Source organism: Pan troglodytes, chromosome 13 (assembly GCF_028858775.2).
Source record: "Pan troglodytes isolate AG18354 chromosome 13, NHGRI_mPanTro3-v2.0_pri, whole genome shotgun sequence".
Classification (NCBI taxonomy): domain Eukaryota; kingdom Metazoa; phylum Chordata; class Mammalia; order Primates; family Hominidae; genus Pan; species Pan troglodytes.
In genome coordinates, this window is record NC_072411.2 from 98,210,233 (window position 1) to 98,237,254 (window position 27,022).

Sequence of the window (27,022 nt, forward strand, 5' to 3'; positions counted from 1 at the left end):
TGATTTGGAGTGAGTTATTAAAACTCTGAGCCCGTATTTCTCACCTTTAAAAGGGTGGTTATATAACTTGTCTGAGAAGGATGTGAGGATTAAGTGAAATAACAGAAACATGCTTAACAGAATGACTGGCTCATAGTGTTTGACCAATTAATAATAGATGTATTGTTAGCTACATTTCATTACTATCAACAAGATTTGACTCTAATTGCTTTCAGTGAATTGCCACAAATAGTAATGACCCATGAGAACGATGAGATAATAAAGGGATAATAAAGCAGGTGTGTGGCCACATGGCTTATTAAAAACAGGAATGTGAACAGGATCTGTTATATTGTAAGAATAAAGATAGAGTATTCCTTATCCAAAATGCTTGGCACCAGAAGTGCTTTGGATTTCAGATTTCTTTGGAATTTGGAATATTTGCATATATATAATGAGATATCTTGGGGAATGGGACCCAAGTCTAAACATGAAATTCATTTACGTTTCATATGCACCTTGTATACACAGACTGAAGGTAATTTTATACCATATTTACATAATTTGGTTCATGAAACAAAGTTTTGACCGTGTTTTTGACTGCACCCTGTCATATGAGGTCAGTTGTGAAATTTTCTACTTGTGGCATCATGTTGGCACTCAAAAAGTTTTGTATTTTGGAGCATTTTAGATTTAAAATTTTTTGACTAGGGATACTCAAACTGTATGAGTTTTAGGGTATAGAGATAGTACCGACTCACCCACTCCTAGTACTGTAAACTCTGGGATATATTGGTGGAAATCATCTAATGAATCTTTGCAGGCAAACCCTTTTTTGATACAATAAGCATTTCAGAATTGCATTTGATATCCTTAGACTGGAACGCAAATTGAGCCTCAAGAAAAGGTTTTACTTATTTAAAAATTCAACTTGTATACTAAAATAGAGTCCTAGGAGTGGTTTATAATCTATCATCTGTGAAACATTGGAATAAAAATATTAAATAAAGATTTATCTCTGTTCCAGGGGTAGGGGAGGAAGAAGCAGAAAAGTGGAATATGTTTTGAATATAATTATATGCCAAACTTTGTGTGTTAGACAAATAACATTTATTATCCTGTTAGACTAACAGATGATACCACAATACTATTTTAAAATTTTCATTTCTTTGGTTACCAATAAGGTTGAGCATCTTTCCCCCATGTCCTCTTGCTTTTTACATTTCCTGTTTTGTGATCCATATGTTCATCTCTCTTGCCTGATTAACTTTTCAGTATTTTTATTGTGATAAAATATACATAATATAACATTTAGCATTTTAACTATATTTAAGTGCACAGTACCATGGCATTAGTACACCTACCTTATTTTGCAACCATCATCACTATCCATCTCCAGAACTTCTGCATCTTGCAAAACTGAAATCTGTATCCATTAAATAGTAACTCCCATTTCCTCTCCCCCTAGCCCCTGGAAACCACCATTCTACTTTGTGTCTCTATGAATTTCACTACCCTATGTACTTCATATAAGTGGAATCTTAAAATATTTGTCTTTTGTGATTGGCTTATTTCACTTAGCATAATATTTTAAGGTTCATGTTGTAGCATGGGTCAGAATTTCCTTCCTTTTTAAGGCTGAATAATGTTCCATTGTATGTATATACCACATTTTCTTTATTCATTCATCCATTAATGAACAGGAGTTTTTTCCTACCGTTTGGCTATTGTAAATAATGCTCCTATGAACATGAGTGTACAATTATCTGTTTAAGTCCTCCTTTTCAATTTTTTTGGGGATATACACAGAAGTGCAACATCATATTGCATTTTTCATAGTGGCTGCAACATTTTACATTTCCATCAACAGTGCACAAGGGTTCCAATTTCTCTACATCCTCACCAACACTTATTTCTTGTTTTTTTTGTTTGTTTGTTTTATAATAGCTTTTGTAATGGGTATGAAGTCCATTCACCTTTTAAAGCCTTAGGATTTCTTATTGAAATCAAGAGAGACTCTCACTGTTGTTGAATTTGAAGAAGGAAGCTACTATGAATTCTATAGCTGCAAGGAATGAATGCTGCCAACAACACAAGGGGACTTGGAAGCAGATTCTTCCCTAGTTGGTCCTCCAAATGAGAATGCAGCCCCACCCACAGCTTGATTTCAGCCTTGTGAGACCATGAGCAGAAGACCCAGCTAAGCTGTGCCTGGATGCCTGCTCCATGAAAACAGTGAGATCATAAATGTGCGTTGCTTTACACTGCTAAATTTGTGGTAATTTGTTTTGCATCAGTAGAACCAGTAACAGGTCTCAAGGTAGTGAAACTGTTCAAGAAAAGGTGGCAAATGTGATGTTAAGTGTGATACAGTAGAATCATCTATCCAGGGCAGGTGGTGAAACAAAGCTAGGGGTTGGCAACAGTTCTTTCATTCTCCCAGGTTTCTGAGTAGAGAAACAGGAACTTTGAATGTCTCTTTGCCATTTCTGTAGTATCTTTGCAGGTACTCTAGAAGCTTATCCAGTAAATCCACAAGCCTAAATACTCTTTTCAGTTCTCAACACAAAGGGAAGGCAAAGGGAAGGACTAGACAACCTTTTTTGTTCCTCTGCAGTCATAAGACATAATCAGCATTACTAATCCATAATCTAAGGCTATTGCTGCTTCATAAATTACATCTGGTTGCATAATATATGGTTACCATAACACAACTTTCCTTCTAATAAACTAAACAGCTCCTCTGGAAAATATTTCGCGATGATGGAGAAAGCATATATTGTGGAGGGGGAAACTGTGTGGAAAGATTAAATGGTTTTCCCAAGGTCAAAGCTGAGTCAGTGGCCAAATCAAGAAAAGGACCTCAGTTCTGGGTCTCCTAGGGAAAGTCCAACATTAAACTGAAAGCAGGGAGATTAATGCTCATGGCTTCATTCTTTTACTTTTGGAAGCCTGAGTATTAATTTTATCCTACCTCTGACTACGAACTATTATTCCTCAACATCCTACTAGATTATCCACATTTTGAGGACAAGGATTGGCAAAATAAAGCTTCAGATATTTTTTAAATGAATAATTCAATCACAATATGCAGTAGCTCTGGGGAAAGCGGCTGAGATTGAGTCAATCCAGAAAACCCTGAAAAATACCAGGGGATTTTTAGGTGATCATACCATCTAGCTCAATCTCAGGCTTAATAGAAGAAGGCAAATACTCAAAAGGATACTTTAGAGTGTATCAAAATCACTCCAGGAGCTTGTTTTACAATGGAGATTTTTGGTTGCACCCCTTGTGATTTTAATTCAGAAGGTTTGGGGTGGGCCTGGGGGAATATGCATTTTAATAAATATGCCAAGTGAGTTTGATGCAGGTGGTCTCCACTATTGGAGAGACATCAAGTGGATTAGCAATATGATACCTACATTGGCTATTTGCACCAGTGTTTTATGTGCTTGCAGAAATTTCAAAACTCCTTATAAACAAGACAGCATTGCTAATAAGGAAATTGAGGAATAGTGTGGCTAAATAAATTGCCCAATATTTACCATCAACTTGCTCTATGAGCCAAGACCAGGAAAAAAACAAACAAAAGGCAAGCAACACATAATCCTTGGAGGCTTTTCACACCCCCACCCCCACCCCATTCCATGTCCTAAGAAAACTCTAGCAGAAAATAACAGGAGGGCCCTGGACTGTGTTGATGTTGGCAGCAAAAGTGCATCCAGCTATTCAGTCTCAATAAAAGAACATTTTTCAAATCTTTCAAAGCCAGTCACACTAAAGCTATAATGGGTTTACCTCATTTTAATCTATTTAGCCAGAACCACTCAAGGAAAGCAGGTCTGAACCCATCTTTGGGAAATCATGCTGGCATCAATATTAAGAAGATTTAAAAATTCTCCAGACATCTGGTCTGACTTAATAGATCTCTTGGTGCTTTCTGGATTCTTCAAAAATGTTAATCAGGAGGTCACATGCTTACCCTCCCTTTTTCCCTACAGATAGACAAGTCAATTAGACAAATCCAGTGAGCCAAAAGTATCAGTTACATTTCCGTTTCCATAGATTGGTTTGTTGATTAATTTCTCTCTCTGTATGTGAATGTACTTAATTTTCCAATTTGCATTATATTTCATTTATTCCTTCACTCGCTGAATAAGTACTTACTAAGCATATACTCCATGCCAGGGATTCAGCTGTCCCCTGAGAGATGAGGATGAAAAGTCTGGTTTCTGTCCTCAAGGAGTTTACACTGTGGCAGCAAAATATACAGGAAAAAGACCCTCTAAAGTTTGTGTATCCTGTGCTCTGGGGCAAGCAGGAACTGAAATCCAGCCTTCCTTTGGCTCTGCTTGCCAAATTGTGAGCCCTAGCTGCAGGCTGCATTTCTCCAAAAGGCTAGGAGACACCTTTGTTTCATTAGTCCCAAAGATGGGCTATTAGTGGCCCTGCATACAAACAGTTAATAATACTATGAGTTACAAGTTTGCTCAGCAGAGCCAAGGAAGGTTCATAGAGGACACTATCTGTGCCAAGTCTTGAAAGATTTGTAGGTGTGCAGGTTTTCTCTGAATCAACAACAAGGAGAAGGATGTTCCCAGCAGATGGCCTGGAAGCATGACATTGCATCATCAGGAAACCTGAGAGGGGCAAGCGCCTAAGGGACAGGAGGCAAGGTTGGACCTGAGGCCAGATGGGGAGGCAGGGTCACATCAGGAAGCCAGGAGTGTTCTTGCAAAAACCTTTTCCAGTTATTTCATGGATGAAAGAAAGAAAAGTGGGTTGGCAGAGGTATCTTTAAATAAGGCAGGGAATATAGGAAATGGGTAGAGGGACAGATGATGAATTCAAGGGCGTGAAATCAGCATGAGAAATCCAAAGTTACCAATTAAATAGAGTGATCAAATTCCATTAAAGGAATCCAGTTATAGTTTTGTTAGCCTGGGTAGCTTTATTAACACAACTAATGGTAAAACTTGTTAGAATTTTTAAAATATTCATAATTTATCTAATATCCTCATGAATACCTTCTTAGGCCATGAGGTTTAGAGCAGAAATTCCTATTAAGAGTAGGGCACAAATATGTGTGTAACTTATGGCAGCAGAGCACAACGCCCTGACCTTCACCAGGTGTTCGGTAAAGGTGAATTCATGGAAAGAAATTCTATGGTGCTTGCTATTCCAACTACTCATTGGTCATGTGCCATTTTGGGACCAATGATGTTGGTTATCTGTTCATGTAAATATCCATTGCTTCTCTCCCTGTGTTTTAAGGTCAACGTATATCTCCCACAAGGTTCGGCACTTAGTAAAGCCATGATGAGTATCTATAGACGGGTGAGGGGAATTAATCTATTCACTAATTAATGTCTTATTCCAAAGTCTCATTAGGTCACTTTGGTTAAGGTGCACTTGGATCTGTAAATACAAAGTGGAATATTCCCATGGGGGGGAATTCCTGTATCTGGGGTAACTGGCAGAAGAAACTCTTCAAACTATGCATTCTGAGCAGGTACCTTCTTCACTTGTGAATGCCTCTGGGGAGAGATAAAGAGGGTACATACTTTTCAAATGTAAGAATTTAAACCAAACAGAACAAAGTCCAGTAAGGACAGTTCCAGGAATGGAAACCCCTGTAAGTCCAAACAAAATATAAACACGCTGGGTGAATATGGCACATTTCTCACACACCTAAAGACTATAAAGTATCCGGCCAGCCCTGAAGGCTAGATATTAGGAAGAATAGTAAGAATGGCTAAATTTATTGAATGATGTTTTAGGCCTTATTCTAAGCACTTTGCATGTTATCTCATTTAATCTTCAAAACAACTTTGTAATATAAATGCTAATTTCTATCCCAACTTTTCAGATATGGATACAGAGATATGAAAGTCTGGATTATGATTTTGGAATTTCTTGTCTGGAGTGGTCCAAAGTTATCCCTAAAGATTTCAAATTCACTAAAAACAATATTTATGGAGTACATGTGCTAAGCACTGGGCTCACTGCTAGGAGCAAAGCCATGTTTAATTCAGATAAGGTACTTGTTCTCACAGGATTATATTCCAGAGGAGGAGACAGATAATCAACAAGTAAACCAATAACTGAACATGATGACTGAATTGGGTCAAGTCTAGTGAAGGAAGTAAGGGGTGAAAGAGTGACAGGTGCACTAAGGACAGAAGCCTGGTGGGCCTTTCTCAGGAGATCACCTCTAACCCGAGTCTTGGGGACAAGAAAGAGCCAGGCATGAAGGACCAGCAGAAAAGTGTTATAGGCAGCAATTCCCTGAGCCTTGAAGCATAATTGAGTTTGGCATATTTGAGGAATACACAGAAGGAGGCTGGTAGGTGTCATGGGCTGGGGGAGAGGGTACATGTTGAGGTTGCAGGAGGAGGCAGACCAGGGCCCCACAGGAAGTCCTTGGGAAGGAGTCTGGATTTTATTCTAAGCCACCAGAGGGTGTAGGCAAGGGAGGGAGGTGACCTTGAGATGTTTGCAGATCCCAGTGGTTGTTGAGTGCAGAATGAATGAATGGTGGGATGCAGGAGAAGCAGGGGATTTAGCCAGCAGTCTACTGCAGTAGTCCAGGTGAGGGGGGGATGGTGTCATGGACTAGGCTGGTGGAAAGAAATGAGCCCAAACTGGTTTTTGCTCTTGAGGCCAAGGAAAAGTGGGTAAGCATTCTTTAACTGTTGCAATGTCTGTCACTCACAAATAGACACTTTAAAATCTGACTTGTGAAATAGCTCTCAAGGACCTTTAGTAGATTTGACTTGGACTATCCTGTCCTCTGTTGTCAGCAGCAACAACGCTGATGGAATGCAAGTGGAATGATTATCTCATTCCATTAAAGTCACAAATTCTTTCAATAGCTTGACGTTTTACATTAATTACAGAAGAGTCCCTTTTTTTAATACAATCTGTTTTTACGATAAATTTACCCACCTCCCAAAGTAAAGACCAATCCAAAAGGTATATGACATTTAAGAATCTTTAATATGGTGATGTGATGGGTTAACTCTGGCATGTTTTTGTTAGTACATGCAGATTCAACGGCAGAATAAAGTGAAAATTTAAAATACAGTTAGATAGAACTGAGTGAGAGGGCAGAGGGGAAAGGAGTTGAAGAGAGTCTTGGACCTGAGGTTCAACTACAGAGCAGACCACTGTATGAGAATCTCCTGTCAATTCTCTCCCACACGAAAAGCCACATCAGCTCATCAGCAGGCGGTAGGGAATTAGGAAGACCAACGAGGGACACCTCAGGGCAAATATAGAAAGGAGATGGCCCCAAAGGGTCCTTCTAGTGCTCATCTCTTGTTCTGATGGTTTTTCTTTCTTTCTTTCTTTCTTTTTTTTTTTTTTGAGACGGAGTCTCGCTCTGTCGCCCAGGCTGGAGCGCAGTGGCGCGATCTCGGCTCACTGCAAGCTCCGCCTCCCGGGCTCCCGCCATTCTCCTGCCTCAGCCTCCCGAGTAGATGGGGCTACAGGCGCCCACCACCACGCCCGGCCAAGTTTTTGTATTTTTAGTAGAGACGGGGTTTCACCATGTTAGCCAGGATGGTCTCGATCTCCTGACCTCGTGATCTGCCCACCTTGGCCTCCCAAAGTGCTGGGATTACAGGCGTGAGCCACCGTGCCCAGCCTGGTTTTTCTTTTAATTGAGGAAAGTGACATTGTATTTCAGGACTTGGTTATTTTCCGGTATACTGGCTGATAATTCACTTTGACAGTAGACAATGCTCCCTATAATGGAGGAGGGAAAACTGAATTATTGATAACATTACAGAGCAATATTTAATGACATGGAAAGATGTTCCATGTGATAAACGGAATGTTGTTTTAAAATGTGTGTGTGTGTGTGTGTGTGTGTGTGTGTGTGTCTGTGTGTACCTGAAGAAATGAGTGAAATCACATACTCTAACATGTTAACAGAGCTTATCTTAGTAATTGACTTTTTTCTCCTTCAGAAATGGGATCTCTCTATGTTGCTCAGGTTTGACTCAAACTCCCATGCTCAAGCCTTAGCCTCCCAAGTACCTGGGACTCCAAGCATGCACCACCATGCCCAGCTAGTAGTGGACATTGGGTGGACATTGGATTGATACATATGTAGGTATTTTAATATATATTTAATATATACATATATTTCTTAGCAATTTTTTGTAAAATTTTCTTTTTATAAATTAGAATAAAAAGCAGATTTTTTTTCTTTTGAGATGGAGTCTCACTCTGTCACCCAGGCTGGAGTGGCAGTGGCATGATCTTGGCTCACTGCAACCTCCACCTCCTGGGTTCAAGTGATTCTTCTGCCTCAGCCTCCCGAGTAGCTGGGATTACAGGTGCACACCACCATGCCTGGCTAATTTTTGTATTTTTTTTTTTTTTTAAGTAGAGATGGGGGTTTCACCATATTGGCCAGGGTGGTCTCAAACTCCTGACCTCAAGTGATCTGCCTGCCTTGGCCTCCCAAAGTGCTGGGATTTCAGGTGTGAGCCACTGCACTCTGCCAAAAAGCAGAATTTTAAAAACAAAAAGTTGTTATGTTTTTAAAAAATAATTTTATCTTTTAAAGTTCTATTCCATTAGATTAACTGTCTCCATAAGACATCTATTTCATAATTAACTCTTACAATTTATTTCTTAATTTCAGTTAGCATTTCATTCATAATAATCTCCAGACACAGCCATTTTCAAAAATTAACGCTTTTCCCTTTGGCAATAACCAACACACCCCCATGACGATTGCAGCTCTGCAGGTCCTCCGTCCCATCACCCAACTTGGCAAGAACCTGGGGGATGAACACAGAAACTCACACCATGGTGGGAGACAGGACTGCTCTGCAGTTTTCAGGCTGGCATCTTAGCAGCACATTTTTTGGACTGTCTGAGAGCAATTGCCACAAAGTGAATGTACTCTCTTTTCATAAAGTCCATCAGAGCACCAGGGGTATGAAGTCTTCCACAGAAATGCAAAATACAGAGCTAACCACCGACCGTGAAGCAGAGGAAGTGCAGTCATGTGCTCAGGCTGTAGGTCTCCATGGAGACACCCTTCTGTCTACATCCTTATTTATCATCTGGGTCTCTAGTCACTTCATAACCACAAGAGGAAAAAAGAGCCATGGATTCAACTTGCACTGGCTGCAGAGACAACCATATATACTTTTATATACTCCTTGACTCATACTGTGAGCAGCGCTATCCACTGATACCGCAAAGTGAGACTAGGAAATCTGAGAAAAGAATGAGACTCACATTTGCCTGCTTGAAAATTGAAAGGCCCTCCATCATCCTTGTCTAGAAAGACTAAGATTCTCTCCCTCATTGCTCCGGTTGCCAGGACTGCCCTCATCCTTTACAGCCCCTCCAACCCTCCAGGGCAGAAACTCCCATGCCTGACACAAGACCATGCCAGACTTCTTAGAGGATTCTTTTTTTTTTTCTTTTTGAGACAGAGTCTTGCTCTGTCGCCCAGGCTGGAGTGCAGCGTTGCCATCTCGGCTCACTGCAACCTCTGCCTCCTGGGTTCAAGCGATTCTCCTGCCTCCCGAGTAGCTGGGACTATAGGCGTATGCCACCACACCCAGGTAATTTTTGTATTTTTAGTAGAGACAGGGTTTCACCATGTTAGCCAGGCTGGTCTCAAACTCCTGACCTCAGGCAATCCGTCCGCCTTGGCCTCCCAAAGTGCTGGGATTACAGGTGTGAGCCACCATGCCCAGCCAGGTTCATTTTTTAAGTAAGAAGGACATCTATCCATTTTTCTCCCATGTGTGCAATGTAATTTTTTTTTTAATTTTAAGTTCAGGGGTACTTGTGCAAGTTTGTTATAGAGGTAAACCTGTGTCACTGGGGGTTTGTTTTACAGATTATTTTGTCACTCAGGTATTAAGCCTAGTACACATTAGTTATTTTTCCTGATCCTCTCCCTCCTCTGACCCTCCACCCTCCATTAGGCCCCAGTGAGTGTTATTCCCCTCTATGTGTCCTTGTGTTCTCATCATTTAGCTCCCGCTTGTGAGAAGATGTAGTATTTGGTTTTCTGTTCCTGTGTTAGTTTGCTAAGGGTAATGGCCTCCAGCTCCATCCATGTTCCTGCAAAGAACATGATCTCATTCTTTTTTATGGCTGCATAGTATTCCATGGTATATATGTACCATATTTTCTTTATCCAGTCTACCATTGATGGGCATTTAGGTTGATTCTGTGTCTTTGTTATTGTGAACAGAGCTGCAATGAAGATACACATGCATGTGTCTTATAACAGAATGATTTATATTCTCTTGGGTATATACCCAGTAGTGAGATTGCTGGGTTGAATGGTATTTCTGTTTTCAGATCTTTGAGGAGTTGCCACACTGTCTTCCACAGTGGTTGAACTAATATATACTCCCACCAATAGGGTATAAGCATTCCCTTTTCTCTGCAACCTTACCAGCATCTGTTATTTTTTTGTACAATGTCACATTTTAAATGTTAAACATCATTTCACTCATAGGAAAAAGAAATACACTGGGGCCAACTAGCTTGAGACAGACCAGCTCTTCCATTGTGCAACTTAACGCCTATCAAAAAATAGCAGAAAAATGGCTTCAGTGTATCTGTTCTGATGGTAGGAGAAATGGACTTGATAATATAAAAGAATCTCTTTAGGCCAGAACCAATTTTACAGATCTTTTTTTACACCTAAGTAATGCCCCACATTTCATTAAGGGTGATGACAATGTTGTCAATGAAGAAGTTGCTTCTCATATAACTATACTGTCATGCAATTAAGTTCTTTTAATTTTTTCCCTCCGAATGTACTTTTTTTCTTTGTGGAGCCAATGTTAATAGTTAAAGTAGTACAGTGGCTTACAAAAGTCAGGATAAAAAGTTAAAAAAGAACAAAGTAAACACAGTGTTCCTAAGCCTTTCATATACATTATCTTACAATTGTCAAAAATACTCTGAACATTGTTACTCCTACCTTAGAGGGATGGATCTAGGGTCTTGCTTAGGATGATGTAACTAGTGTGTCATAGGGCTTAGATCTGTGCTCATGTGTGTTACCTGGGTTACATAAGGTGACTGCAACTCTGAAGCAGAAAAGCCAAGTAACTCTTTCTTCTCATCAGACCCCAAAAGATGGGGCTTGTTACGGAGAGGGTATGAAAAGAGGCTGCTTGCTCAATGTGCCTAAGACCATCTTTATTTGTGCTGTTTTATAATCTGGGTAAAACTAGGAATGTAGAAGCAAACTTAGGTCATAGTGAAGACAGGGAGAAAGGACAGTGCCTGTTACCCAACTGTGTGTATGCTACAATAATGAAGAACACCACCATTTACAATGAGTTAGCACATGAACTTCCCGGAGCTCCAGGGGGAAGCAGAAATGCAAATCCAGCCTGACCCTCAAGATTCTTCAGCAACCCTTCGGTGTTACTTCTTGCTCAACCCAACCTAATATACCACCTCCTCCAGGCCTGTTACAAATGAGAAAATCAAGGCTCAAAGATGAAGTGTTCTCTAAGGTCTCAGAGTTAGCTGGTGGCAGAGGTGGGACTAGAAGCTAGGTCTTCTAACTCCTACCCCTGCCCTCTTTCCAATATGCAAATATCCTGCCTGATATGTATTACAGATGATGGTGACAGAAATCACAATGGCAGCGATCACTGACTGGATGCTTACTCATGGCCAGAGACAGTATTAAGTATTTTTCATGAATGATTTCACATCATCCTCAGAATTTCAAATCCACCAGGTAGATGAGGAAACAGAGGCTCAGAAGGATCATGCAACTTCACCAAGACCCTGCTGCAGGTAAGTAACAGAGGTGGGACTCAGCCTAGGTCTCTCTGAAGCTAAAGCTCCAGGTCTATATCAAATTACTTGTCTCTACCCATCAGGTTTGGTGAAAATTACAGTGATTAAATATGAACAGAGGACATATCTGCTTACTGTTGCACTTTATTCCATATACTTTAGTGGCTTTACAGAAATAGATTTCAACAAAAAGCTGACCATTAATCTACCCTTTCCTTCTTCAATGCAAATTCTTAAAGAGTTTCTCAGAAGAGTAAAAAGCCTTATTCAGATAGGCTAAATCTGTTGATTTATGTGTTGAAGGGGAGAAAACTCATTATCCAAGCATAAATAAAATGAGCTAGTTCTTTAAATAATGAAATCAAATAATGAATTCCCAGATTTGGAAATCAAATATGCCAGGTAATACTTAGGTGTCTGGATGCACAGCCTGTTCAGACTGTGATGCGTGTGGGGTGGCCAAGGAGGGTCAGGCAAACCCTTGAGCAGTCATTCTTTATCGCTCTCTCCATTTGTATTTTCAGCACCCCTTTTCTCATCTGTTGATGCTGACAATACAGTTCTTAAGAACTGGCATCTTTCAATTGCTAAGAAGAAAGCTTTGATAACAGATTGCTCAGTTGCTTGTACTTAAAGAAACAGATGACATCTTGGGGTACCTAATGTCACCTTATATAATAACAATAATACCACCTAATATCACTAATAAAACAGGTTTCTCAAAGTCATCTATACTTCAACTTAGGATAACATCTTGGGGTACCTAATATCATTTAATCTCTCTAGAGTATAGTTGTATTATTAGTAAAGTTAGAAGCAATTTCAGCTCCTTTTTACCTCAAAAATGCTACAGTATTACTACTAATTGGATAAAGGAATTCTAAAACAAATTTTCTTCCATTCCTCTTTTGTTCATATGCTCCTTTTCTGTTGCTCCAGCTCCAGTTATCTCCACTCAATCTCAAACACTTTTTGTACTAGTCCTTGCTTCTATTTTCCATATCAGATGGGTAATGTGTGGACGTTGTAATAAGGCTTGAGGGTGGCACATCTCACATATGTGCATGAACACCCAACTATCACACTTACAAACTGCAAAAGGATCAGTCTTTTGCTTTTATTAGCAGCAACAGCAAAGCATTTTTTTTCTATTCTAAGGAAATATGTAATCTTACTATGAATGAGAATACAATGCAGAGAGCATGGAATTAAGACATGTATGAGACAGGCTAAAGAGATCTAGAGCACATCCACATTATCTAATATTCTTTAGAAACTACAACGGTAATTTTTACTGAAGGGATTCTAAATAGTTATAAAGTTAAAACTCAAGCTTCTGGAAACACCTGATTAGAGCCACAATCATAAGCCACAAGCATGATAACCAACGTCGCTTTACTGATGCTAACAAATACTTTGCTTTTGTTGTGTTTTGTATTTTAAGATATGGATGTATGTATTTTAAGTGTAACCAGAGAGATCTTTTTTCCTCTCCGTTTAGAAAGGTTATCAGGGAGAAATTCATTCTAAGAGCTTTTCCACTCTCCCAAACTTTTAATATAAAAGCAGTAATTAATCAATATATACATAAATGAATGTCTCCACCAAATGTTGTGACAGTAAAGAAATGTTATTTTATATTTTACCTGGGAAGAGCAGTGATTTTCCCCCATTTCTCCACACAGAATCTTCTTGGGCCGTTACTCCCTCGGAGTGAAGCAAATCCTTCATAGGGAATGCTGGATGTGCCTGTAACAAACTGTCAACCCAAGAAAACAGAAGGAGAAGGTGAAGCCAGAGACCAACAGCCAGGAAAGGCATCACGTCATTCACGGGCAGAGCTCCTGAGGAAGAGCAGGCAGGAAAGTTCTGAAGACAAAACTTCACAGGTGTGGAATAATCACAACACAATTCTGACACAGAGCCAGAAGATAATACTAAGAAAGAGAATACTGTGCATGATAAAGGGAAAGGGGATGTGGAGGGTTTGTAGAAAATAAAGCACCTGATGCAGCTGACCAGCTCGGAAGCTTAAACCGGGCACATTTCCCACTATAGATGAATAAAGTGGGATCAATTAACCCGAGTCAACTTAGCATCAGTCCCTGATCAATGTCGGGTGAATTTAAAAAAGAGAATGTCTGGGCCTGCAATTTTGAGGCCCAGACCCTTAATCCAAAGGAGCTAAGATCCAAAGGAGCTAAGAGTACTTGTAAGGCTCTGCCTGAGCATCCAGAGGCTTCCTTGTGTCTGGTATTTCTATAGCTGCAACCAATCAGTAATTGTCCTGGATGACCATAAACACCACACGCAAAAAAAAAAAAACACAAGTTAGTTTTCCCACTGTTCTTGAATGTCACTGTTTTCTCAAATTTGTGGAAAGTTAGATGAAAGAGAAGAAAGGACTGTCAACTAACTGCATCCCTTTTTAAAGAACTTAAAATCATTTCTTTCTGCTGCTAGGGATGCCGGCCTGCACTTTGGGTACCCTGGGTGCTTCTTGCTGAAGGGTCCAAGCTGTCCTGAAGGCAGATGTTGTTACTGGGATTCTTGGACTGGACTTGACACTTGCCTAAACTCTCATGAAATGCTTTAACTTGGCTTAGGGAAGTTCTGAATAGCCATGGAGTCACATAACCATGCAATCAGGAGTCTGGAAATGGTGTATCCCATATTTCCAGATACACATGGTATGTGTTTATGGAGAATAGTTAGCAGTTATTAAAAACATACACTTCCAACAATAATCATATTGATACATTTAAAAGATTAAATAATGGCATCTCACCTGTAACAACCTTAGTCGTTGTTCATTGTTGAATCTTTCCACTGCAGCCCAGAACCACCGAATTACAATATGATTGTCATGGTATCCTATCAAACCAATCATAAAAGCCCATGTTACTTTGACTCTTCTATATTAAGCCACCAAGATACGTGACACGAACAGTCCCCAGACATAAATCATCCTCTTGAATTCTTTACAAGTTGTCTATAATTTTAAGACTAAGGAATAACACTGTATATATGATCATATGAGTGTCAAAAGTTAAACAAAAACAACATTAAGTGAAACCAAGAGGTCTCTGTTTTCATTTAACGGTCACTAAGTGAAACTAGTAAAGAGAAGAACAACAAATGAGTTATTTTAACCATATCATTTCTGTAAAATACAACAGTTGTTACTGGAAATACTTAACTCTTTCGGTCATTCACATAAGAAATAATTTTCAAATACCTCTATGCCAAGCACTGTACCAAGGTTGGGGGCATAATGGCAAAGAAAACAGACCCTCCCAGGGCTTCTGGCAGAGGGGAGACACATTAATCAAATAATTTATACAAACAAATACATAATTGCAAGCTCTCTTAAAAGCTATATATAATATTCATACTTTAAAATCAACTTAGTTTCACATTGACTTACTAATAAAAAGGGAAAAGTGACCTTTAGTTCCTTAAATAAATCCTGAGTAATCACCAACTTAATTTTACTCTTATTCCATACTTTAGTAGAATTTAAGAAAATGTCAAAGGAATCACCTCATGGGCAGTGATGATGGATTCCAAAAATCTTTCAGTGAAAACAAAAATTAAATTCAGAGAAAAGGATAACAAGGATTTAGTGATTCAAACCAATGAATAGACATAGTTAATGGGCACTGAGTTAGTAGTCCAGAATAGAAGGCGGGTAGAAATTATTTTAATCCAAATTTTTCCTCACATTTCAGTAGTTGTAGGATTTGGGAGGAATCTCACCTTACTGTTTACCATTTCAGTGATGTTTAGTCCCCTTTGGAGAAAAAAAGGATCAAAGAGAAGGCTGATCAAAACTGGATTGAACATGAAGACACATGGGCCATGCCCAGAGTTTGGTGAAGACTAGCAATTTGGTACCGAGCAAAGTTTCTCATCTACAAAAGAAGTGCACTGGCTCTTTGTAGCTTTAAAGTTTTTGACCTTATGAATTAGCCCTTTTCTGCTTCCCTTTTGCTATTTGTGCCAAACCTTTTGGAGGAGGAAGAGTGAATGTGTCTCATCATATTCTCTCCTAGCAGCTGGCGTGTGAACATATGGCAGGTGGCAGCCACACAGCCGCTTCTTTACTCAGTGCCAAGTAGCTGGGTGAGCAAACATGGCAGCTGAGGTTCTCAGCATTTTTCTTCCCCCTCCCAAATATTTCATTTGATAAGATTTACAATAACCATATAAATAGGTCCTTGATTAGTCAGATTTAGTGAATAAAATTTTATGCCATGGAAATACAAAAATGGCTGATTCTATTAATGCATTGCTATTAGAATCTCCTGGGTCCGGGCGCGGTGGCTTACACATGTAATCCCAGCACTTTGGGAGGCCAAGGCAGGAGATCGCTTGAGGCCAGGAATTCGAGACCAGCCTGGCCAACATGGTGAAACCCCATCTCTACTAAAAATACAAAAATTAGCCAGGTATGGTGGCACACGCCCTCTGTCTGAAAAAAAAAAAAATCATCTCCTGGAAGGAAAGAATGAGCTAATAATATTTATGGTAAAATATAACTTATGTAGCATGTCAGAGAAATTGTGCTCTCAGTAAAAATCGATGGGTTAACAACATTATAATAACCAAAGAGATACATGGATTATACTTGGGCCAATTGGAAAATACTTATTTCAGCAATTGGACTTCAGAAATAGCAGCAATGGAAACTGCAATTAAATACAGCCTTTCAGATTAAATGTGTGAGCAAGGCCAGCCCGTGGTGCAGGGATGAGCTGGAACAGGCAAGCACAGGCATAACCAAAAGCAATTTAGCAAATGTTAAGGCATTTTTTCACTACAAACTTTTAAAACTACCTTTTTTAAAAAAAATCTCGGCTTCAACTTAGAGATAACTGGAGAACTGTTCAGCTCTCAATTTACTCTGCTAAGTGATTAATTCAGTGATGTTAGGTTTGTAGTTTTCATTCTCCAAGTTCAGAACTACTTCTAATCTTTTATACTTTGAGTTAAAAAACAAAACCCAAACCAGAAAACAACTGGTATTTGTCATGAATTTCTGAAGGCTTCCTAACATGGTGATAATTTTCAGAAAATGTATTCTTTGCTTAAAATTATTTAATAAAACCTTAACTCTGGGTTACCATCAGGTCCCTTGCAAAGTATTGGTTTAACACTCAAATTTCAATGGCTTTGGTCCCAGTTACTAATCAATAATTTGTACTGATCTGCAGAAGTGTCACTTTTTTAGCTTCCCATTTTGTGAAGTGTCAGATAGTGCAGTTTTTAATTAATCTTACCACAGTCTTCTTTTCACTTGAAATTCATGCTTGAATTTAGAACTTCTCCAATAATGTTGTATTTTGGGAACTGTGTCTTATTCCATTCAAGTGTTCTGACTATGAATTACAACTGATAAGGAGCGTAGTGAACAGTGGAAAAACTGTGCTGATTGGGAAGCTCAAAGGGTATGCTTTTCTAAGTTTTAGAAACAAAATGGAATAGGTGGAGTTTGACCAGCTGGATGTTAGCTCCTTGGTGCTTCACTGACAACACCATAAAGTAATTAATTAGTGTTCTTACGGTCACATTTCCTCACCAACAATTAAGAGTTATGACATCCTTTGACGGTGTGTAAACAGTCCTTCTCCCATCTGACAGATGAGGTAACTAGGAAAAGAAGAGAATGTACCTTGCCCAAGGTCTCAAGGGAGCCTGCATCAGACCTATGATTAGAGTCCAAGTGCTGTTGCCTGTCCTATATTCAGTTGGCAAGCTGAACCATGCCTTCCTTTAATTTGAAATTTAAAATCTAGCCATCTATAAATCAAATTTCACCTCCTCTATATTCTGTGTTGTTTCTCCAATCACTTAGGTCTATTTCAGCTGTGCCTGCGATGACCAATTCCAGTTCTCTTGCATCAAAAACAGATACCAGCCTGGCATCCACCACCTGTGGAATAAAAAGAGTACAAGGCATGGCTTAGGAGCCTGGAGAAATATCAGCTATAATTAAGCCTTAGAAAAGGGGACACATGGAGTTTCAGGAATAATACGCGTGTACCTTGTGTTGGCACTTGAAAACCTGTAAAGCTCCCTACAAATATAAGGCATTCTTTAGTATAAGGTTGATGAGATTTGCCTTAACAGAATTTTTGTTTTATAATTGATTGCTGATTAATCTAGGTCCCGTCCACCTTTAGGAAACTATCTAGTGTTTCTACAGAAAAAGTCACATACAATACATGCCAACTCATTCTGATCTCAGATATAATTATTTCACATAGCAAGCATGAGATCTGATTATCCATATCTAAGCATAAGATGCATGGCTTAAATGTTACTAGTGGTCATTAAATCAACAAATGCTACTTGAATGCAGTCCATAACATTTATTTCAGTGATCTCTTGTAACAGTGAGTTAAGCTTCTTTTGGTGCTCTTGAAACATAAGGGAAAAAATACTGAACTTTTCGCATGGAAAGAGCAACAGTAAATACAGCAGAAATAGTCTACACATGTAAAGTACAATAAGATGGACTGTGGCATCATTGATGTCAGACTGCAAACTCCTCCTACTGCTGATTGTCTTTACCTCATAGAAGCCACGCACTAAGCTCTCTGTTTGCTGTACAACACCCCTCTCAATCCTCCACTTCACCATCCTCTCGATGTACTCCTTCTTGTTCTTCTCTGTAACTGGGATATTGGCACCCCCTGGCTTTAATTCTCGTTCAGTTATCTGAGATTACAAAATAAAAAGAATGACTATAAAGCAATACTCTTAATGTTATAACAACATTACTAGCATTGAGCTGAAATCAGCCAGCTACCTGTCCCAGCCCTGCCCTAGGCACATCCCACAAGCTGGCAGTGAGGCCCCAGGCACTCACGGAGCACACACACTCAGGAAAAAATAGGCATTGAGGGGGTGCTTGAAAGCTTTGGTGATTAAAAAATATATATGTATTGCTGTTACTACAGGTTAAGTTTTAAAATGCCGATGAATCGGCTTCAGATACTAGCCTGCTACTATTTGAATGTTTGACAAAACCCATTTTCACAAATTTCTCAGAATTGACTATATCTAGCGTAAAGATTTACTTTAAAGAAGCAGAATTACACTCAAGTGAATGTTAAATTGAGAACTTTTTCAAAACACATGGAATTCAGAAAAGCAGCTAAAGATTAATGCCTAAATAAGAATATTAATTATAAACTGGTATATAATTTCTGGAAGAAATGTTTTCCCTACTCTTCCACCAATTTTGAAAAAAAAATTAATATATTCTGTTCTTAAGTCTTCCCCAAAACATTGTTTATGTTCCCTTAGCTTCAAAAAAATCAATTTTGGTTCTCTTTATTTTTCTTTTCTTTTTTGAGACAGGGTCTCACTCTCGTCCCCCAGGCTAGAGTGCAGTGGCATGATACAGGCTCACTGCAGCCTCAACCTCTCCAGCTCAGGTGACCCTCCCACCTTGGCCTCCTGAGTAGCTGGGACTACAGGTATGTGCCACCACACCTGGCTAATTTTTGTATTTTTTGTAGAGATAGGGTTTCACCATGTTGCCTAGGCTGGTCCTGAACTTCTAGGCTCAACTGATCCTCCTGCCTTGGCCTCCCAAAGTGCTGGGATTACAGGCATGAGCCACCGTGCCCAGCCACCATTCTATAAATGCCAATTAAAAAATTCTGTAGTGTGGACTTTAAAAAACTGCATTCTATATAAGGTAAATTCTCATATTTTGGGGGATATTTTAGTTGGAAATAAAAAGAAGATTGCTTACAACATAAACAGTTATCACCATCTGTAATTTACAGCATCTTAATCTGCAGCTGACATTAATTCTAATCTTTGTAACTGCGGTTATTATAACTGTGTGTGATCCTGAGTTTAAATCACCCAATAAACCACGAATAAATAAGCATCTGATCTTAGCCATGGAGTTAATTCTTCACTCATCAATAGCCTTCAGTTACCACACTTAGGCACCAGGTGTGCAGATACACACACCTGCCCAAATACTTCTTCGTTCACAGTGAACGTGAGGTCTAGGATGTCATGGATATCATTGTCTTTCATCCACTGCAGGCTCTGATGGAACTCTTCATCAAGGTATTCTAGGTCACTCAGGTCACATAGACTAAGATGACAAACAGACAGAAACAAATATGTAGGCATGGCTATTAGCAAAAACCCAGAGTCATAAGGAAAGAAACTAAGAATTAAAGAGAAGAATAAGAGCCACTACATAGGCAGTGATTTCTGGAATGTTCTTAGTCCAAGTCCAGTAATTAAACCAAACCAGTGAAATAATTCAGAAATTTGTTATAAAATTAGAAAGTCCTAAATATATAATATGCCACAGGAATCATTCAGCCTGCGTCTTCCTTTATAGACACAGAACTGGAGGTGCAAAAATGAGTGCCATCTGCGCAGTCATCCATCATCAATGCCAGATCAGGAAGTGGCACTCGGGTTGACAACTTGGATCCATTATTCTTTCTGGCCATATTATACTACCTTAAAATACTGTTATCTTAATTTGAAATTATTTATATATTTCTATATTTTAACTTTGTTTTTTTATTGAAAGACATGATTTTTATTTTAATATTTATTTTATTTTATTTTATTTTTTATTAAAGACATGATTCATCTTCACATACATTCCCTTTTTCTTCATGGTTCTTATTCTGAAAATAGTAAGCCACAGAACCTGCCGTCAATCTGTATTTTTCCCCCACTTTTTGTAATTGTAGAGAAAGAATCGACATGAGGTAAGTTACTGTTCCATGGCCCAGTTGTACAGTGGTAGTCATTGATTTGCTATAGCTGTTTTGAAATTTCACTCCCCTTAACCCAATTTTAAGGGTCATTTTTTTTCAGTTCAATCTGAACATTCATTAGGCATCAAGCATGTACCAGACATCTGAATAGCTACTTGATGAATAGTCACTACCCCCAGGAGCTAATGGGCTAGTTGGGGAGCCAAGTACACAAACAGATAAGTTAATATGAAGCGATAAGTGATAACATAAGATTGGTAACACTTAAAATTCATGTACTTTTAAAATCTATGTCACACTTCAATTTAAGAAAAGATAAGGTAGGGATAGGGATTTAGGTGTCAGAGCACACATGAGGGGCATTTTCTTTGACTGAGAGATTCAGGAAAAGCTTTTTGCAGAAGATGATGCCTACATTAAATCTTTCAGGATGTTTAAAAGCAAGAGACGTAAAAAGGAATACATGAAGGAGGAGAAGGGGAAAGAGAAAGGAGAAAGAGAGAATAACATGAACAAAATACAAGGCATGGAAGTGTACAGGAAACTCCAAGCATATCAGCAGTTTGAGAGAGTTAACCTTAAGACAGAATTTCTAGAGAATGAGGCCAGCAAGGGAACAGGCCTTAATATCATCCTAAGGAGATTGGTGATTCAGAACTACCAAAAGATTTTAAGACAGGGCATGACATGATCAGATGTGAAATGTGAATTATAAACAGCTCCTCTGGAAGTCCCAGTGTGAAGGATTATTTAAAATGGGGTGGGATGAGGGGTGGTTATCATTAGAGGGTAGAGACCAATGAATAGACCACTACAGTAATATGGCCAAAATAAGATAAGGGCTCTAACTAGGGCTGTGCTATTAAGGTTGGAGAGAAGAAGATGAATTTGAAAATCATTTAGGAGGCAAACATGTAGCAATCAGGAAATGGTTTTATTGGGGGAGTATAAAGAAGGATATCTAAAACAGGGGTGACAAATGAACTCATGTCAAAACTAACTGTAATTAATTGCTGGGCTTGAGCACTATAAGTTAAAAAGATTTCTGAGGCCACAGTGAGTTCAGTGGGAAAAAGTACCACAGGTGATTTGTGAACTCTACCCTGGGAATGATGGGGTAGAGTAGAGATGGGGAAGAGTAGAACATGTACCGTGTGTATTTGTCATCGCTGTTTAAGGGTGACTCCCAATTTCTGACCAGAGTGGCCTGAGAATAGTGGCACTATTAACTGTAACTGGGCATATGGGAGAAGGTATACTTTTAGGTAGGGAAACTTGATGAGCTTAGTCTTAACCATGTTGATTCTGAGGTCCCTGTAAGACATCCGAGTGGAGATATTTGGTGGACTGTTGACCATGTGAGGCTACACCTTCAGGGAGATCATGACTGAGAGTACAGATTTGGGAGTCAGAGGAGATAAGACAGGCGAAGAAATTCCCCCATGAGAGCACACTGAGTGAGAAAACGAGGGGCCTGGTGATAGAAGCTTCAGGTACACCAAGACTTAAGGGCAAATCAGAAGAGGGACTCATGAAGGGACAGAAAAGTTAAAAAAAAGAACCCGCAAAGTACAGTGTCATAGATGCCAGCTCTGAAGGAAAGACACAGGAATAAATGGTGGCGGGTGTGGGTGGTGCACAGTGTCAGAAGCAGCAGCATGATCCAATAAGATACAGACTAATCAGTATTCTTTAAATGCCTCCACAGGTTTTCTGGTGGGAAAGAAACCAGGCTGAAGTGTGCTTAGGGTGTGAATTTGAGGTAAGTGTAGACAGTCAGTATAGACTAGTTTTTCAGGAAGCTTAAATGAGAAGATAAGAGATAAGGCAATGAAATGGGAAGATGCAAAGTGGGCCACAAAGAACCAAAGAGACAGAAAACGGCACCTGTTCCCCAGTGCTACAGCAGTGAAGACACTGAAAGAGAAGAAGGCAAAAGTCTTTCTACTGACCCTCCCAAGGGCCCACAAGAAGCATTTTGTTTGCTTTCATTTGAGGTCTAGGCTTCCATTTTACAGTAAGCAAGTGCGTGGCCTCAGTTAGGGTATGAGCTGGACAGAGCCAAGTGATAATTCAGTGCATTCTCATCGCAAATTTGAGCTACTATCCCACAGACAGTTGTCTTCTGTTCAGCCTTGTAAATGGCTGCTGATTATAGGACAGAAACAATTAGCCCTACATTTTACAATAACTGCAATCTTTCATTAACAATGAAGAAAAAGTTCTGTGAATGCTGAATTTTCATTTTCTATAATAAATTACTAAGGGCATAGAGAAAGTTTAAGAAACATATGGCACTGTCCACCCTTGACAAACAAATAAAAAACAAAACCAAAACAAAGGAAAATGAAGATTTGAACGAGGAGTAAGCATTTGAAAATATGCATCAAGCCAAATATAAAATGTGTCTCATAAAGGAGAGGGGGGCTGTGAGTCACTAAGACTAACCCACAACTATTCTATTAATAATCTGCATTAATACCACAGGAATTCCAGGGCTGTGTTTGAAGTACAATTGTTTTAAAGAAACACATGCTGCAACAAATGAGAATAAATTTTGGGGGGTAGAGCAAAACTAAAAATCTGGGGGCTAAATAGGTCAGAGGCAGGAAAAACACAGTAATCATATTTGAAATTGCATTAGTTTCAGAAATCTAAACCACTATTAGGTTTAATAACAACAAATTTGAGATTGTGAACAGATAAACAATGACTTTGACAGAAGAATTTTTTCAAAAAAGTAAATACTGCATTTTACATGCTAATTATGCAGGCAATAAAAATATTCTTACATTCTGAGAAGAGCCTTATAAAAGGGCCGTGTGAAGAAGGCATCCAACAAATACTGGTGTATTAGTGCAAGACCAAGGATCCTACCACTGAATCGGAACCTGTGAAGGAAACACATGAGATGGCTTACATGTCATGGAGCAGTTTCTAGGTGGTTCCATATGCTTTCTAGAATGCCTTCCAGCGCTAACCATCTAAATTTTTCCAATATTAATTGCCTACTAGGTAGTGAGAATTTGTAGGCACCATGGGCTGTGTCTTCATCAGGCCAGTGATACAGTTTGTATACTTGTCCCTGCCCAAATGTCATGTTGAATTGCAATTCCCATTGCTGGGGGTGGGGCCTGGTGGGAGGTGTTTGGATTATGGAGGCTGATCCCTTATGGCTTGGTGCTATCTTCGTGATAGTGAGTTCTCATGAAATCTGGTCATATAAAAGTGTGGCACCTCCCTCCAACACACACACACACACACTCTCTCTCTCTCTTCCTCCTGCTTTTGTCATATGATGTGCCTGCTTCCCCTTTGCCTTCCACCATGATTGAAAAAGCTCCCTGAGACCATCCCCAAAGCCCAGTGATTTGGGTGCTATGCTTCCTGTACAGCCTGCAGAATCATGAGCCAATTAAACCTCTTTTCTTTATAAATTACCAGTCTCAGGTATTTCTTTATAGCAATGCAAGAATGGGCTAAAACAGCCAGTAATTCATACCTACTTGTTGAAGAATCGGTTTCACTCATATTTAGAGACCCTGCTCCACCTTCACTGCATATCAACAATGTAGCACCCCACATTCATGAATCCCCTGTGAGCATTTCAGTGACATTTCCCCAAACCACTTCTAAGAGATGTTGACAGATGAGACCTCTGGAGGTGGGGAAAATGCTATTCCCTCCTAGTGTGTATGCATGAATATTAGCAGAATTTCTCTCATACAAACTCAGTAGCAATTCCCTTCTGAGGAAAGGCCCAGTCTCAGATCAAGAAAGTTCCTATCCCTATTCTCTCTCAAGCCCCATTCCTGATATTTTCACCATTCAAGAATTGTGCACATGGACATTTGGGGGAGTTTCCTTCTGGGACATTCTGTTCTCTAAAATTTCAAGGCTCAATTCTATTCTGAATCACTTTGGAAATTTTATTAAATATATTTGTTATGACTGGATTTGCTGCCTGAGATGTAAACTTACTTTCTCTTTCAAAAGGATTCAAGTTTCTAGCTCTTTGAAAGTCTGATGCCTTCCAAAAGTATAAATCCATACTGAGATTCGTACAGTAAGTTTGTAATTTTAGTATTGGGCAGCCATTTTAAGAACAATGTCCAGCAGTATGGTTCCTCTTTATTTCCATTTATTTAGCACAACTGTAATAGTCACAGAAGAAGGACTTCAAATTGCAGCTAAACAGAAGTTAATTTGAAGAGTAAGTCCTAAAAGATAATGCCCTCCACCCACCAATATTAATCTCATGATTCAAATAAGCTTTTTCCATGAATCCTGCTCATATTCTTTCCTTTGTTGCTGTCAGGGAAAATGAACAGGAACAAGCAAACAGGGGTTATACAAATATTTGAAGTGTATAAATGCAGAGATTTAAAAAAGATGTAAGGACATTTGGAAAGAGTGCAATTTGGGATTTTCAGCATAAATAATCTTCAGATGGGAATCCTAAATCAGTTTCCTTGATTTTGTGTGAGAAATTAGGAAAGAGGGAGGCAACACCTGGTTACAAACTTCAAATGGCTAATACGGTAAGTGGCCACTGCTTGTGACTCCCCACTCCTGCTCTTCTACCATCAATGCCCCCAGGTCACTACACCAGCCCCACTGCCCACTAGAGCACCATCATTACCAGAGTTGAGAGTCAGAGCCCCAGCCAGAGTTCCAGCTGCCCTGTCTCCTCCTCCCATGGCAGCCACTGCCCCAAGGGCTGCTCTAGAAGCTGTCTGATCTCTGGGTCAGGCCCTTCCCCTCCTCATCCCCACCTCAGCTTAGAGCTCATAGGCACCCAAAGGTACAGAGAGGAATATAGGGATCTCACCAGGAACGCATTATCTCTTTCTTGCAATGGGAAATACCTTTTGAATTCTACCCAACTCACTTAAATTGATCTTATGGAGCAGATCAATTCCCAGCTATCAACAGATCTAGTCCTAGCTTGGAGACTGCCTATATATTTAAAATTGACAATAAAAACAAGAGTCAAATGAGGTATTTAACTGAAAATATGACTTTGCCCAAGGGAAAAAATGTTTTAATGTTTAAATGTGGGTTCTATAAAAAAACTAATATCATAGAAAATCACCTGAAGAAAAGTGTTGGGGAAAAAATACTTACCATTCATGGTGATTGTCTACAAAAGCAGACATAGGACTTATTTGTACTGTGTATGTGTCATTGGCTGAATATTCAAATAAGCCATAATATGGGTTAAAGAGTTCTCTGGATACCAGGAAGAAAAACTCTCTAGAAGGCCCACTGTAATCCAGCCTGTAACAAAAATCCACAAAAAGAATAATCTGTTACTTTTTTTCTAGATATTGGGCAGTTTTTCTCCAGAGCTCAAGTTTCCATAGGATGCTCATTACAAATCTAATTGTCCACACGCCAGAGCTGTCCAAAACAAACTGAATGATCATAGTTTCTGATCTCATTGTGTCTTGACCCAGATTAGTAAAATGGACATTTATGTGGAGCATACCTAAAACTAAGCCACACATCATACAACAGGCATACAATAGGCAACATTCTAATACATACAATAGGCAATATGCTAATATTTTGATTATGTAAACATGTATAAAGAGGTAAATCTTTCGAATGTCAGGAGCAAGCTTATACAAAAAGGGAGCACAACGAGAAAGCTTTATTTAAACAGGGTAAAACCAGGGGGAATCAGTTACATATGCTCACAGGACATGGAGTCCTCATGGATGTCTGAAATATTTTTAAATGGGAGAAGAAAGATACTTCCATGAATTCAAGATAAGACATTACAGACACAAGTCCCCTTAGGGAGATCAGTAGCAAAAAATGGAGTGATAGGGTGCAAATGTTTTAAATGATAAAACACAAAGGAAAATTACAGACAAGAAAAATGAGGGTGCCTAAAGCTTCCTAAGGAAGGCATTTGGAGAAAGAGGCTGAAACTCTAACACCTGAGCTACAGTATAAATTCTACTTTACTTACAAAGATGTCAGGGTCAAACTGAAGTGTAAGAAAAGATTGTGTTAGGTCTGAGGAATGACAAGTGGCCAAAAATGATGAGAGTAAAAAATGCAAAGTAAGGAGGAGTTTGCAGTAAAGCAATGTGATGTGCTAAATTTAAAATGAAAAATATAAAGTACATCGACCCTATGATAAAAAGTATACACGTGGGCTCAAAGATAGGGAAGGAATGCTGAAAAGGGAATGAAGGCAACTGAGAAGCTGGGGTGGAGGAGGGATTGTGAAAGACTTTTCTTCTCCTTCTTCCTCTTTTCTCCCTCTATCTCATTTTTTCTTCTTTTTGAATTTTTTTTTTGTGGGCATCATTGCATTTTTTTAATGAAAAAAAAATCTGAGTCTTGTTCAGTGATAGGATTGTGTGAAGGAGGAAAAAACAGATCCTAGGCAGGGCATGTTGGCTCATGCCTGTAATCCCAGCACTTTGGGAAGCCAAGGCGGGAAG

General features: G+C 39.2%; 1 protein-coding gene and 1 non-coding gene across 15 annotated transcripts in view; both read right to left on the reverse strand.

Annotated features, from left to right (window-relative positions):
- The window catches only part of HECW2 (HECT, C2 and WW domain containing E3 ubiquitin protein ligase 2), a 388,387-nt gene that overhangs the window by 3,191 nt on the left and 358,174 nt on the right, over positions 1–27,022 (reverse strand). For 13 of the 14 annotated variants that reach the window (XM_063791409.1, XM_063791410.1, XM_063791408.1 and 10 more), the window contains 7 exons: positions 25,689–25,841; positions 23,354–23,452; positions 19,786–19,915; positions 18,367–18,513; positions 17,611–17,725; positions 14,579–14,664; positions 13,437–13,549 (listed from right to left, as the gene is read on the reverse strand). In XM_063791409.1, coding sequence (XP_063647479.1) covers positions 13,437–13,549; positions 14,579–14,664; positions 17,611–17,725; positions 18,367–18,513; positions 19,786–19,915; positions 23,354–23,452; positions 25,689–25,841 — 843 coding nt within the window. Of the gene's footprint in view, positions 1–13,436; positions 13,635–14,578; positions 14,665–17,610; positions 17,726–18,366; positions 18,514–19,785; positions 19,916–23,353; positions 23,453–25,688; positions 25,842–27,022 lie in introns of all 14 variants that reach the window. The other variant, XR_010150180.1, reaches the window with a different exon arrangement.
- On the reverse strand, positions 12,791–12,894 carry LOC112208514 (small nucleolar RNA U13). Its single transcript, XR_002942991.1, has one exon. It is a non-coding gene; the product is annotated as a small nucleolar RNA U13 (small nucleolar RNA).